General features: G+C 36.6%; 1 protein-coding gene across 3 annotated transcripts in view; it reads right to left on the reverse strand.

Annotated features, from left to right (window-relative positions):
- Nucleotides 1-3,173: 3,173 nt before the first annotated feature.
- Nucleotides 3,174-14,416, reverse strand: part of LOC113110952 (neuroligin-1-like) — an 80,237-nt gene continuing 68,994 nt past the window's right edge. For all 3 annotated transcript variants that reach the window (XM_026275266.1, XM_026275267.1, XM_026275265.1), the window contains 2 exons: nt 4,252-5,066; nt 3,174-3,767 (listed from right to left, as the gene is read on the reverse strand). In XM_026275266.1, coding sequence (XP_026131051.1) covers nt 3,688-3,767; nt 4,252-4,747 — 576 coding nt within the window. In that variant the 5' untranslated portion in view covers nt 4,748-5,066 and the 3' untranslated portion in view covers nt 3,174-3,687. The remainder of the gene's footprint in view (nt 3,768-4,251; nt 5,067-14,416) is intronic.

Here is a 14,416-nt window from a genome sequence, read left to right on the forward strand (position 1 = left end):
GATTGGTTATATAAGGTTGGACAGAATGTTGATCCAGCCATCACGTATATTCAGCGTATATTCAGTATATTTTGCAAACATTTTTTAGAGAAAAACAAACTATCTACCTCACTGTAATTCACTATAATTAAATTACCAAATAATATAATAAAATAGTAAATGTAAATTTGAATTAAAACCATTCAAAAATGTTTTTTATATTCAAATAACTATATGAAAATCATCCAAAATATTGAGAGAAGACAATACAAGATGCATTAAATAATGTCAATAATAAAATAAGGTGAAATCAAAATAGCCTAATATGAGTCCTATATTCATATTTTTGGAGTGAAATTTGACCTGGATTTCCAGGTTTCAGGTGTAGAATTTTTTTTTTTTTCACTCAGTAATAGCTGGTATATTTCATAAATAATTACAAAGAAATAGCAAAGTAACACATTGACATAAAACGTGACATTTTAAAATATATATTCCATATAACATATTCCATTACTCTTTTTTTTTCTCCTTTTTTATTTATTGAAAAAAAATATTTTAACAGCTTGTGTAAAAATTTAGAATGCCCTAGCAACCAACCACAATACCCTACCATAACTGTGGCAAGACTCGTTTCAACAAGCACCACTCAAAATTTCTTCTGAAAATGTACAAATGTAGTTAATATTCCATACATAAAGAAAAATACAAAGAAATGTAAATGCTTCCTGCACGTATACAAGATACACTGACATTTTTATCTAAAATCATCACTTAAACAACACTATTTCCAAAGCCCCAGGGTTCCAGTATACCATGATAATATATACCTGTATGATGAATAATGTTCCTATAAAAGACTTTGAAAACTACATTATTACCAGGACATTTCTCAACAGACTGACTTTCAGAGCACTGCATATCCCACCGAGCAAGATGTGATTCGAGTCACAGCGAGTTACAGAGAAGCCCAGGTTATTCTGATCACCCCATGTATGTATGATTCCAATCTGATTTCCTTTGAGAGTCGGACAACCCTGAACCAGAGGAATCCTGTTGCTCTGTCACACCGCGGCTCTTTCCGCCCACGCTCCGCCATCTACTGCAAGCCTCCAAAACAAGTGTGACAAACCTCTTACTTACAGACACAAACTCAGCCTCGCTTTCTCACACCTCTAACTCTACGCCCTGCCAAGATGATCAAGTTTTTCCCCGAGTTTCTGCAAGCACCACCCCCGGCCTCAATACAAACAGACGTCTGCGCTCATCTACACCCTCACCGCTAACCCTGGCTCCTCCGCGCGCCATTCACCCAGCCAAGACGGAGCGAATTTCATTTTACAGACCATCTCAAGGGAGGAGGCAGAAACTGAGAGGGAAATGTGGAGAGCGAAGCAGTGGTGCTGCAAATCCATTCCTGTCTTAGCGTGCTGCCAGCATCTCACGTCCCTTAGGACTACTGTCAACCATTGCAAAACTGGGACAGGAAGAGAGCGAGAGAGCTTATTGATGGTCACTCAATTCTGGTGACACAGCTAAACAGCATCAGACGGTGTCACACTAGAAATGAAAACCAACACGATTAAATTTTCATTAAAGGAAGCACCTGTTACAAGCTCTGAATTAATTTTTAATGGCTTGCCGGGGCTTAATCAGTTGTCTTTCTTCAACAAAGATTTTGATTTACGCATCAGTCTGCTAACTTAAGCTAAAATTAAGCTTCCAAATGTGGGTTTTTGCAGCAATGCCACGAAAGAACCACTTTTGGCTCCTCAATTAACTTTTCAGTAAAGAGTTCCTAGAAGAACCACTAATTGCTTAGTTTAAAGAGCATTTTAATAATTCAAACCTTTTCCTGTGTGGATGTTAAAGGTTCTTAATGGAACTATGTTTGCCAATAAACAAACTTTAAAAAGGTTGTCCTTGACAGTAACATGCTAAAGTCAGTAATGCCGCTGCAACCGCTCATGTTGTTTCAAGCGAGTTAATTACATAAAGATATCAAGACAACACTACGCTGCTAAAAACCATTAAACACTGCTCTTATCTAGAAGTGTAAATGCAATTAGGCTTTTGAAATCAAAGGTTTCTGTTTAATTAATTGAAGGTAGATGTCTAAATTTCAAATCCAATTAAAGCATAAAGCTTGAGGTCCAAAAATGAAATCTCTTCATTGTATTTCCCCTTATTAGAAAGCACAAAACACACATTTTCCAAAACAGCATGGGGAGCCTAAATTAAAATGAGAATTTGTTTGCATCATCATTGACAATTATTTCATAACTTGAACGTAAGATGGCTCTAAATGCACATAAACCATTAAACAAGACGTGAATTAAGTGTGATATGCTAAGAAAAGAGAAGGGCTTTTACATAATTTACCTAGAAATTTTCACTTTTGAGCAATTTCCTCACTCACGCCTCTCAAAGCCACTCTAATGGTGCAATTTCATTTAAATGCCTCCATTATTTTTTAAGGCACGAGAGACAACTGTTCTTTGCATTCAAACAATCCCACAGTTGTGATGATGGTGGGACTTATTATACAGCATGCTGGAAACATGGCTTCAACTGCAAACATTAGAAATGTCATAATGGCAGCAAATTCAAAACTGTTTCTGCATTGTGGACTAAACATTCATGATAAACCCAGAGTAAGATGCTATCTGTGTCCTCACTGGCCTTCACAAACTAAGATCTTTGAAAGGCATGAAGTCTCTCACAGACTGAATTTTTTATGGACATTTTTAAACCAATTGGATTTGCTTTAGATTTGTGCTGATAATTAGTTTCCCACCCAGCAAGTGACCTCCAACATCAAAATGTGCAAAGGTTAACAAAACACTTTTGAATCAACATTGAAGTTTGAGCAAGATCTGAAAATTATTATGAAATTATGTTAGAATTTCAATGTTGATTTGTAAAATCAAAACAAAATCCAAAAGTGATTCGACCTTGATCGATGACATTGATTCATCTGTAAATAACCATTAAAATGGCAAATGGGTCACATAAAAGGGACAGTTTACCCAAATATTTTAATTCCATCATTTACTCTCATGTTATTCCAAATCTGGTTGGTGGTTTTGGACCTCACTGACTTTCAATGTACGGGCCAAAAAGTTCAAACATCTGTTGTTTTCCACAACATAAAAAAAAAAAAAAAAAAAAAAAATCACAGTTGTGGAACAACATAAGGAACAGTAAATTATTATTTAAAATTGTATTTTTGGGTGAACAATCCCTTTAACCGCTGTATGGTAAATAGAACTTTTCAAGGAAAATATATTTAATTTATTCAGTCATCAATTATTTTGTGATGTCAGACCAGCAGAAGTTGGGACAGTGTTGTCCAGCTGAAACATTTTATGATCATTCTTGTCGCCTGGAAGGCCGAATTAACGGGACATTTTATATAAGGCGATCTGTCACCAAACCCCATGCTCGGAGGGTAAGGCAGTGGAGCTAGAGACATTATCTTGATGAAGCTATGAACAATGCAGCCAATGTAAACCAATGAAAACCAGATAGCATCTTTTTTAATTGAGATTAGACTCTTCAAGTTCTACATGTGCCCATCTGATTTAAGAGATGGCTCGGTGGTCTTCGTGGTGGGAATCAATTATGGCTTCTTCTCTGATATGCGACCTCAGAGAGTCGAGTGTTGTAGAGAAGGGGAGGAGATCTTCACCTGTTCTCTTTTGGGATTCATGTCGGTGGATACATACCTCCTTTTCTACAAATTTTCTTGCCGGGTTTTCTGGCACATTCCTTGGATATTCTTTTTACTGCAAAATGAATAGAAGACTAAAAAATAACATGGGAGTCCATTACGGACATCAGGAGCATGCAACAGCACAACTTGACTGAAAGAGGAAGAGAAGAGTTTAACAAATTCTCTGACCTAAATCATTATCATCATCATGAGTACTGCATAAAAATATCCCCTCTTTATGGATTATTTATGGGCCATTTACACTAGTGTGTGTTTGTCTAACAAATTAAAGAGAGGGGAAAGAAATCCAGCCACCTAAAATGGACGTGCTGCAGCACACAGAAAGATTTGCATGTGCAAGGGATGGTGGGAAGGTTAGGACACATGTACAGCCTCACTCACTCACGCACACTTACACATTAATCAGCGGCATGCATTGGGCATGCAGAGATCATGCTTTTTTTTTTTTCTCCGCTGCACTCACTACACTCTGCACAAAGGAAACTGACACAGTGAAATGACAAAGACAGGTCCGTCCTGCCCACACATAAACTCACCATCCTCCGTTGGCACGTATATGTTTAAGAATAAGCAGTCTTCGCTCTGGTCCTGTACGTAGGATGACACAACTTCAATGCCATTGGTGAACCAAACCGGCAGCATAACGTCCGGTAGCCTGCCCTCCAGCAGGGTTTGGGGACAAACGGGGCTAAACTGAGTTGCGTTACGAATATCTGACCATGAAATAGGTGGCTCGGGCGGCTGGAAGCGCCTTTCGCCTGTTGGAGGTGCTGCATAGGGGACACCCAGGAACTGGATGACGGGCCCAAGGATCTCATTGTTGAGTTCTTTTTTGAATCCCCGCAGTTTGCCATAAGTTGTAGTGACAACGGGGTCCGTTTCGTCTAGTTTTTGCGAGGCAGCCAGCTGGGCGTGCAGGGTCACGCCTAATATCCAACACAAGAATGGGAGATCCAGGCTAGCGCTGAGGCCTAGCCGCGGACACATGGACCGCCAGATGCCGCCCAGGCGGTTTGGTTGTTGAAAGGGCATGTTCAATCCTCTTCACTCTAGTCCCGCTACTAGTTTATATCCACCTGCACGAAAGAAAGGATCAAACCCAAGATGCCAGACGTTTCGAGAGTGAAGCTGTCAAAAATCTCAAAGCCTCTTTGCGTGGCAAGTATTCCCACATGGACTTAAACACGTATCCAAGCAACATCTTCATCAAGAAGCAGCTATTCGTCAGGTCCCATTCTATTGACAACGTAGCTTTCCATCTTGGCTACGTGCGGGTGTCAGGGGTGGGGGAGGCATTTACAGCAGGTTGTCCACAGATAAATCAAGCCTGGTGTAGTGGTTGGTCTATATCCTGTTGGAAATGAAATAAAATAAAAATTAGTGGTGAGGCAGAGGAAAATGGTGCTTTATTGGCGTCTGTGATCTTGTGTGCCTGCGATCAAGCAGAATGTTCTAGGATCACAGCTCACCGGCATGACACAGCATCTATCACACAGACCCATTGAGACAGTTAAGCCGTGTCTCGGCCAACGGCAAATCAAATACTTCTCCAATACACTCAAAGGCTGAAGTGATTATATAATAAAGCAGTACTTAAGACACAGTATTGAAACTCTTTTTGTCAGGGGGCATTCTGGGGTCTAACACGGATGTCATAAAAGGTAAAACATCTTCAAATATCGCAAATTATTCCGTTTTTGGGAGTCTCACCACATATTTTATAATCTGTGGTTGCGTATTCATAGAAAAAAAAAAATCATGCTTCATACAATATCTTTTTTTTTTTTTGCTTTTTTGTTGTTGTTTTTGTTGTTGCTAGATTTAAATATGTAAAAAAAAAAATAAGGAAATATTATGACAGACTACTCAATATATATTTCTCATTTTCTCTGAAACTTTTGACTTAAACTTTCATATATTAAAAAAACTTTATCATGCAGTGCAGATGCCCCAATTGACCCAGCAGTTTAAACCAAGTAATCAACAAAATGGCATGTCGTTTGTTGTAATCATGCCTTGTTTGGACAAAATCTCTTCATTCCCATTACTGCAAATCCAAGTCTTACGCAAAAACAGCACCACAAACCATCCACCGATCTGTGACAACCTTGCAAATGTGCAATAACTATATTTGGATCCCCCCAGAACACAAGTCTTAATAAGGAATAGAAGTTCATTTATAACTGTTGGTGAGTCTTCCCCAGTGGACAATGTGACGGGCAGATTCAGAACAGACTTTCGCTCCACACGGTAAATGAGAAAAGCACCTCTGCTTCCACTGCTCTACAATAGGGTTTATGTTCCACTATAAAGGGGCATTTGTCTTGAGCATTACGGTACCACCACACACAGCCTCCCCTGCCCACTACCCTCCAACAACCAGATCATTCATGATGACTAGCCCTGGAAGTGTCAGCAGATCCGGACTGAGGGCCACACAGCCAGACAGGGAGCAGACAAGGCTGAACGGAAATGCACCAGCTGACCTTTCTTCTACCCCCATATAATGGCTTCCACAGACAATGCTTAAAGAGCCACCTTTCCATCTGATTGAAATATGTGGCCCTGGGATCTAATCTACTTTAATAAAATGTTGGTGGTTCTTGTTTCACCATTAAAATATAATAATAATAAAAATATCCAAAATGGCAATGTTATTATTGAAATTTGTCTTATTTTATTAAATTCAAAAGGTTTTTGAACAAACCACAGGATGGTTTTAAAGGTAGGGATATAACAAAAAATAAATAGACAACCTACAACTTTTACAACTCAATTAGTAATGCCTCACTGTTTTACTTTTATACTTAATATAAAATATTAAAGTTTGAAATATTAGAATTTATCAAATTGAAAAAAATGTGCTATTTCTATTTGTCTATTTTGTTCGTTTGTAAAAAATATGGTTAATTATATACAATTCATTGATGGATGGATGGATTATACAATATATGTTATTTATAATCTCAGACTAGTAAATGTATTATCATTACCGAAATAACTAACCTCATTTCCGAAACCTTCTTACCATTACCACAATAGATGTTAATTAGAAAAATAGAACTTTGATTTTAAATGCATGTGCAGAATCTACAAATTATGTTCTTTCGGGTTTGTCACATCTCTTTAAAAATATTCAAATATAACAAAACAATAGTTGTAAATTGTGGAAGGTTTTATGGTAATGAGAGAAGTCAATCAAAAAATTTCAGAATTATGTTCAAAAAGGTGTTAAATGGTAAGTAAAAGTTTTAAAATTAATGTTCCCAAATTCTCTAGACTTTGTTGCTACTGTCTGGAAAAAAATAAGTTAATTTAAGCATTTGTAAAATTTTCATTTCGTGAGAATCACATATATCTACATATTTCTTAATATATTTAATATAAGCATTAACATGTTATTATATTTGCAAATTAGTAAGCATTAATATCAAACTTCTATACAAGTATATATAATTCAGAATACAAAAATGCTAAGCTGCTATACAATCTTGAATATTTGTTTGTACACTTTATATGCAAGTTCGGTCTTAAAGACAAACAATGCCTAAAACTAGCCTCATTCTGCAAAACCGAATAGGTTTGCTGAAGTGTTTTATTTTATCCATGATTAGTCAATCTCACTGTGGACCAGTTGACATTTCTACTCCCCTCACTTCATATTTCAAAACAAATTGCTCCTATTGACGGTAGCCTATCAATGACAGGCTTCAAAAAGATGCAAAACAGTCTGCTGCATCGCATAATTAGGCAAACAGATAAACAGAGATGCATAATGTGAAATCCACTGCATTGATTGTATACCATAGTCTTAATGGGCCTATAAAATCTGGATTTGTACAACAGAGTGATGAGACAAAACAGCTTCAACACCACTGCTAATTTTTTTGGAGTACATTTTACAAGAAAACACTACAGTATGTCAGTTATCTTTTCCTTCAAAATTTTACAATTAATTACCTTTTGTGCCATTAATTGTGAAATTTACTAGCGTTTTCTTAAATGCAAAGTGTTTCTTCACCATATATTTTAGTCTTTATATAAGCCTATATATTGGCACTTGTTCATAATGAGATCGGTTTGGCTCAGAAGATGGGGAACTGACTTCTGAATCCTTTGAGACAGTATGTAACAATCTCTGTCGGGATCTTAACACAGTGTTCCCTTGCAGACAAATAGAGAATCCACAGCACAGAGACTGTAAATCTCCATAGAATACACATAATCTAAATTTCCTTTCCAACCATCCTTATGCCTTTGCCTGTTCTCTTATAGGTACATTTACTCATTCTGAAGGCCTGGTACACTAATGACATCATCCTCCATCCTCTTACACCAGTTTTGATAGATATAAACTGCTGCATGAAGATATGCAAATATCTTTTACTGAATACCTCTTCCAAAGAATTGAGGACACATTTTCCGCATGGTCAAACGTAAATGCAAAAACTTCTCGCTTTGGAATACATTAATCTAGATCTTTTACTTCCATCATTTAAAACCCTACCACAAATATCTAGTGAAAGATTTTGCTGTCTTTCTTTTCGAATAAATGCCACTTTTTTCATTTTCTGTTATATAAACCCGAAGCATTCATACATTTTTTTTTTTTTCCTGTGGGTCTGATATCTTTGTCTCAATGCTTTGGCTGTGTTTCTCTTAAAGTTGTTTTAAGTGTGTTTTGTCATTTCTTTCTGCTTGAAGTGCTTATCTTGTAGCTCCTGCTGTGAGTTGTCCTGTTAAAGACCGGGAGCTGTTAAACCCAGGAATCTCAGTGAACCTCAGTTGAGACTCAAGCGCACCTATAATAATAGAGCCTTCCCAAATATGTTCATGTATAGCATTCAAATCACTGACAGCAGTAGAAAAACTCAACTAAAAAATAAGAACAACAACTTCTCAAACTGATCAAAAGGGACAAAATGAAATATGCAATGTTACAAAAGGTTTCTATTTTTAATTAGTGCTGTTCTTTTGAACTTTCTATTCATCAAAGAATCATGAAAAAAAAAATGTACTATCACAGTTTCCATAAAAGCATAAAGCAACTGTTCATACAGTATGCAACAATATTCCATTTTAGTCAAAGCACAAATCTACTTTCCCCCGAAGGTTCTCAACAATATTCTTATTCTCAACTTCCAACATACTGGCATCTGAGGATAATAGAGTACAGTTCAAAGCGCAAAACAAATGGCTGATTATTTTTAAGTGAATGCCGTCAGATGTTGTGCACACAGGCCAGAACAGTGAGTTACTGCAGCAGTCAGTCAAATCTGCGGCCATTTCATCAGCGTTTGCTTAAGGCCAGCACACGCTCACACTCACCTTAATGATCTCATCTCAACCGCAATAAGACTTTGGGAGAAATGTATAGGCCAAAGTGTATATGATTATGTGTGAAAGTGCTTAGCTTGCAGGTCAGGATGGTGGTAGAGGCGAGTTTGGGGAACCTTAGGTCTGATTAAGAAGACCCTGAGTTTATTAGATCTGCTTTCAAAGACTCATTAAAAATTACTCATCATTTACATGACGGAGCAGTCCATCATATCATCAGTCTAGTCAGTAATGCCACTCACACATCATTGGAAAGTGGTACAACAAAGTGACAGGTGACATCAGTTCTTTTTTCAACACTTGCATGCTAGATAAAGGGCATAGGTAATTAAAAATCTGCAAAGATTAAAGGAGTAATTCATCCATCCAAAAATACAAAAAATTTCTATCATTATTTGCTCAACTACTTGTCACTCCAAAACCATATGCTGTTATTTTTTTCTGCAAAACACAAAGACTAATTTCCAAACTGCTTTTGCAATGACCTTTTTTCCTCACTTCACTTGTTCAAGCTTCTTTTTGAAGTGAAATACCTGCACTTCAAAATCTACTTTCAGATATTCACACAATTTTATGGCAGTCTAAAACCAAAGGGATAATTCTTTAAAAAATGAGACTGCTGTCGTTATTTACTCCCCCTCATGTCATTCCAAATGTAACTTTCTTCTGCAAAACAAAAAAGATTATATTTTGAGCAGTAAGTTTTGGAATCATTAACATTCATCGAATAAAAATATTATATATATATATCTTATATCAGCATATCTTATATTATGCCGCACTGAAGAAAGTAAGTCACAGAGGTTTGATATTACATAGTTGAGTTAATTACAGAAGAATTGTCATTTCTTGGTGAACTACTTTTAGATATGCACACAATCTTATGGCTGTCTAGAGATCGCTCACCCAAAATACAAAATTCTGAAGAATGTAGTCAACCAAACAGTTTTGATTACTGCTAATTTCCATTTTATGGACAGAAAAAGAGAGAGACATTTCTCAAAATATCTCATTTTATGCTCCACCAAAGAAATTAATATAATTTTGGAATGACATGGCATTGAGGTAAATATTTTAGAATTTTTATTTCTGGGTAAATGACTTTTAGGGTTCTTCATACCCGTCTTGTTTGGGTTTATTGAATCTAACTCAAGTTCGTTTCCCCCATTGGTGCGGATCTTCTGGCCAGGTGTGAAGACAATCATCACACTCAGGTGAGGACCAAATAACCATACCGAGACCAAAAAGTGCAGTGTGAAAGCGAACCGCACCAAACCAACATTGCATTTAGTCCAGACCAAAGCAAGTGAACTAGCGGACTTTCCTGGTGTGAATACACTCTTAGAAAATAATAACACAAACTTTCTAAAATTAATGGCACAGCTCACCCAAAACAAGAAAAATTCTGTCACATTTACTCACCCTCTTCTCATTTCTTTTGAAGAATGCAAAAGTCGTCAGAGGTTCAGAATTACATGAAGGTCAGTAAATGATGACAAAAAGAAAATCAAATCTCAAACACATTTACTCCATCCATTTTCCTCAAATATCATTTTTAAAAAACTCCATCGTCTGAGTGCTATCTTATGGTGGCCCCTGGAGGCACCCTTTGAAAATTTTAAGACTGTATTAAAAAAAAGGCTAATTTCTGTGTTATACAGAACAACAAACATGTGGTGAGTAAATAATTAATTTTTATTATCAAGTGTCATCTTGTTTTAAGATTCTGATGACACTGTATGTAAAATAAATACACAGAGTAGCACGCAATGAGAAAACGTCCATCTCCCGAGACTGCAGTGAGCCGCATGTGAAGACGTGATGACAGAAAGCAGATGCTGCTGTGAGACGAGCAGAAATGAGAGTGGAAGACTAATTCTGGCAGCCAGAACTTCTTGTCCTCACATGACAACATGCAGTCGGCAGTCAATAGTCATCAATCGAACCGGAACAAATATAAAGCAAGACGCAGACTACTGCAGCAGAGCTGATCTTATCAGTTGATGTGTTCAATGACGACTTTAGTCACATAAATATTTTCATGTGCACGCCAAAGCTCTCACGAAACATACAAAATTAACCATAACTCATTCCCAGCACCTGTGAAAGCCAATGCTTGCAGAAATGCTGAGGTGCATGACCACAACTGGGCCTTTGCATTATTCATTACAAAGGTAAAGCTTAAGGAATATCTGCACAGCTAACACAAATATACCCACCAACTCCTTCACATATACAAACATGCCTACGCATCCCCTCTAGCGGTCATATACTGATTATAGACAGGAAGTAGGCTTTGATGCCGCTCAGGCAGCTCATAAACAGGATATCTGGTACTGGTGATCACCGCCAGGTGCATTCTAGGCAGTAATACCGATTCAACTTGCTGGGATACCATACTGCTTTGTGGCAAAATATTGTTGTGACAGTGAAGGCTGTAGTTGCGTTCCAAAAACTGTGCAAACTGAAAAGATTGGTTTGGCAGCACAGCTTGATCTCATGAGCTTAGAACAAATGTAATTTGTCCAACTGCATCCGTTTCATTTGCAACAAAGAGCTCAAAAATATGCATTGCTTGCATAGATTTCTATTAAACTACAAGAATAGGCCATATTTCTTGCTCAGATAAAATATTCACAGCCATTCAAATGTTTGGGGTTTTAATGTTTTTAGAGGAACCTCGTATGATAATCAAGGCTGCATTTATTTAATCAAAAATACAATAATATTGTGAAATTTTGTTACAATTTCCAACCTTTTCTATTTTAATATATCTATTTAATATGCAACTTATTCCGGTAATTTCAAAGCTGAATTCTCAGCACCCGCTGCTGCTCAGATACACATTCTTATTAAATGTTGAAAACAGTTCTGTTGATTAATATTTTTGTGGAAACATCGAAACATTGATTTTCAGGATTCTTTGATGAATAGAAAGTTCAAAAGAACAACATTTATTTGAAACAGATTTTTTGTAACATTTTAAATATTACTTCTGATGTATTTATCCTTGATTAATAAAAGTACAAATTTCTTACAAAAAATAAAAATAAAATCCTACTGACCCCAAACGTTTGAAAGGAATTGTTGAATTTTGGTAGTGTTATAAGCAAAAACTATTTTCATATAATTTGTAAACATTATTTAGTAATATTTTGGACAATAATATCACTACATATAGATTTATTTTAAAGTGATTAAAAAATTTACAGAGAAAAAATTAATACAACTATTTTGAAACAACAGAAAGGCCTATTAGACACATTTTTGCTTATAACGCTTTAAAAAAAGTCAAGTTTGCAGATATTAATAACATTGACCAGACGGCCATTTTGTGGTATCTGTGGTGCAAGTTCTCCGGTTTACAACTGTAATTTGTGAAAACCGAAAAAAAGCCTTGTAAACAGCAAGAGCGCTCAGCTCTTGGTGTCTCTGAGCAAGCAGCTCCTCCCACATGCACATTTGCAAGGGCATCAGGATCATGAATCTGAATGCTGCATGTGTGGGATTAACATATGAAATATGCAGATTGCATTACATTTCGTATAATGCGTATAAAGTAGATGACCTGCTTTCCAAGCTACAGTAACAAGTCCTGGAAAACCCTCCCTTTACAGTACACAACCTAGTCAAGTGAGTGTGTGGAGAAAATGTAATTACACTTTGTTGTTATAAGCATCATAATTGGAGATTCATTAGGAAGACATTGAAATAACAAAGCCTGTAAACATGGAAGAAACAATGAATATTCTTAATATGAGGAGTGTGAAATGCAAGCTTTTGAAGAGAATCTGCAACAAACAAAGCTCTTGACAGATTTAGCCTGATCATTGCGTGTGGGACATTTAGATCATCCCACAGAAATGTCACATTAGCCTCTGGTCAAAGAGCGTGCAGAGCATGTGGCAAAGACAAACATCATGAAGCTTTCCACATTCAAGGCATGTGGGGAAAGAACTGATCGAGTTTTGACCTGACCTGAACCCAATCCAGGATTTAAAGAAAGAAAAGAATGACGATCTTAATCAAAGGTTTCATGAAAAACCTTTAACATCTATTGAACACACACAAAATAGACAAAGCTAAAATAAACAAATTAATAATTTTTTCACATCTCTAGGTATTAATAAAAATTGGTTATTTTAATTATCCCGTTTAATATTTTAATCAATCATTAAACATTTTAAATTTGATAATCATGATTTGAAATGTGTGAAAACATGATGGGAGACAAACTACCGAGAGAAATGATATGAAAGAATGTATGAATTAATGAACTGTATGAATGCATATCAGGAAACCGATAGCATTAGTTTTTTTCATTTGCTTATCGTCTTTCCACCATGTAATTCGTAATAAAGCAGTGTTTATAAACATAGCTTCCAGGAACTTAAATTTTTTAAAACATAGCTCTCAATAGAGAGCTAATGTATTTATTATGTTCGTACTGTATTGCAAAACACTTTTGCTGCTACTGAGATGGTTATGAAAATATAAAAAACACAAAATAATGTTATTTTCAGCAGCATCATATGACCCCTTTAAGGTCACCTAATATTAATTTGGACCAGAAAAATTTTTTTAGATTTAGAATGGTTCACTGAAAGGTTTTTGTGGAACCCAAAATAGTTCTTATATGACATTGTTGCAAAACTATTTTTATTTTGAAATGATTACCAAAAGCTTTTTAGGGTGAACCAAAATGGAACTTCTCTGGCATTGTTGGGAAAACTCCTTTTGGAACCTTTATTTCTAAGAGTGTAGAACAATTAAAGGTAACACATGCAGTATTTGTGCAAATGTAGGGTTTGTTCTTGAATTTGGCAAGCATTCGACAGCCTATGTTAAATCTTTTATCTGAAGCGAGTGTGAAAAGTAGACAGGTGTCCAAGTGTAAACACAGGCTTCAGCTGGCAGAGATGGAGGGAGAGGACACACGGCTGCCTACCTATCACACCTTTAGAACGACAAGGCGCCCATCGATCCACACGTCCTCACACTCCACTGCCGATGGAGAGGTGGGAAGTGAAATTTTGACTGCTATAACGACAGGGGGTGGGAGCCAATTGCCTCTCAGAACTGTGTTCTTCTCTGGAACAAACGCACCAGTCCATTTAGACAGTTTAACTTTGTCTGGCACTTTCTACACTCAGAACACTCTGTGCTTGACTTCCACTGCCTTTAAGAAAATGTCTTACCACAGAGGAAAAAAAGGCCATAATCCTAAGGGATCCAAAAAATGGCGTCCAGTTTGCACACAAACAGACAGAGAAAGGTCAAGGCTCATGGACAACGCAGAGCTAACCACTGGAGAACAGAAGAACACTTCATCCATGATGAAAGCTGCATTTTCAATGGATCAAA

Source organism: Carassius auratus, chromosome 11, assembly GCF_003368295.1.
Source record: "Carassius auratus strain Wakin chromosome 11, ASM336829v1, whole genome shotgun sequence".
Taxonomy (NCBI): domain Eukaryota; kingdom Metazoa; phylum Chordata; class Actinopteri; order Cypriniformes; family Cyprinidae; genus Carassius; species Carassius auratus.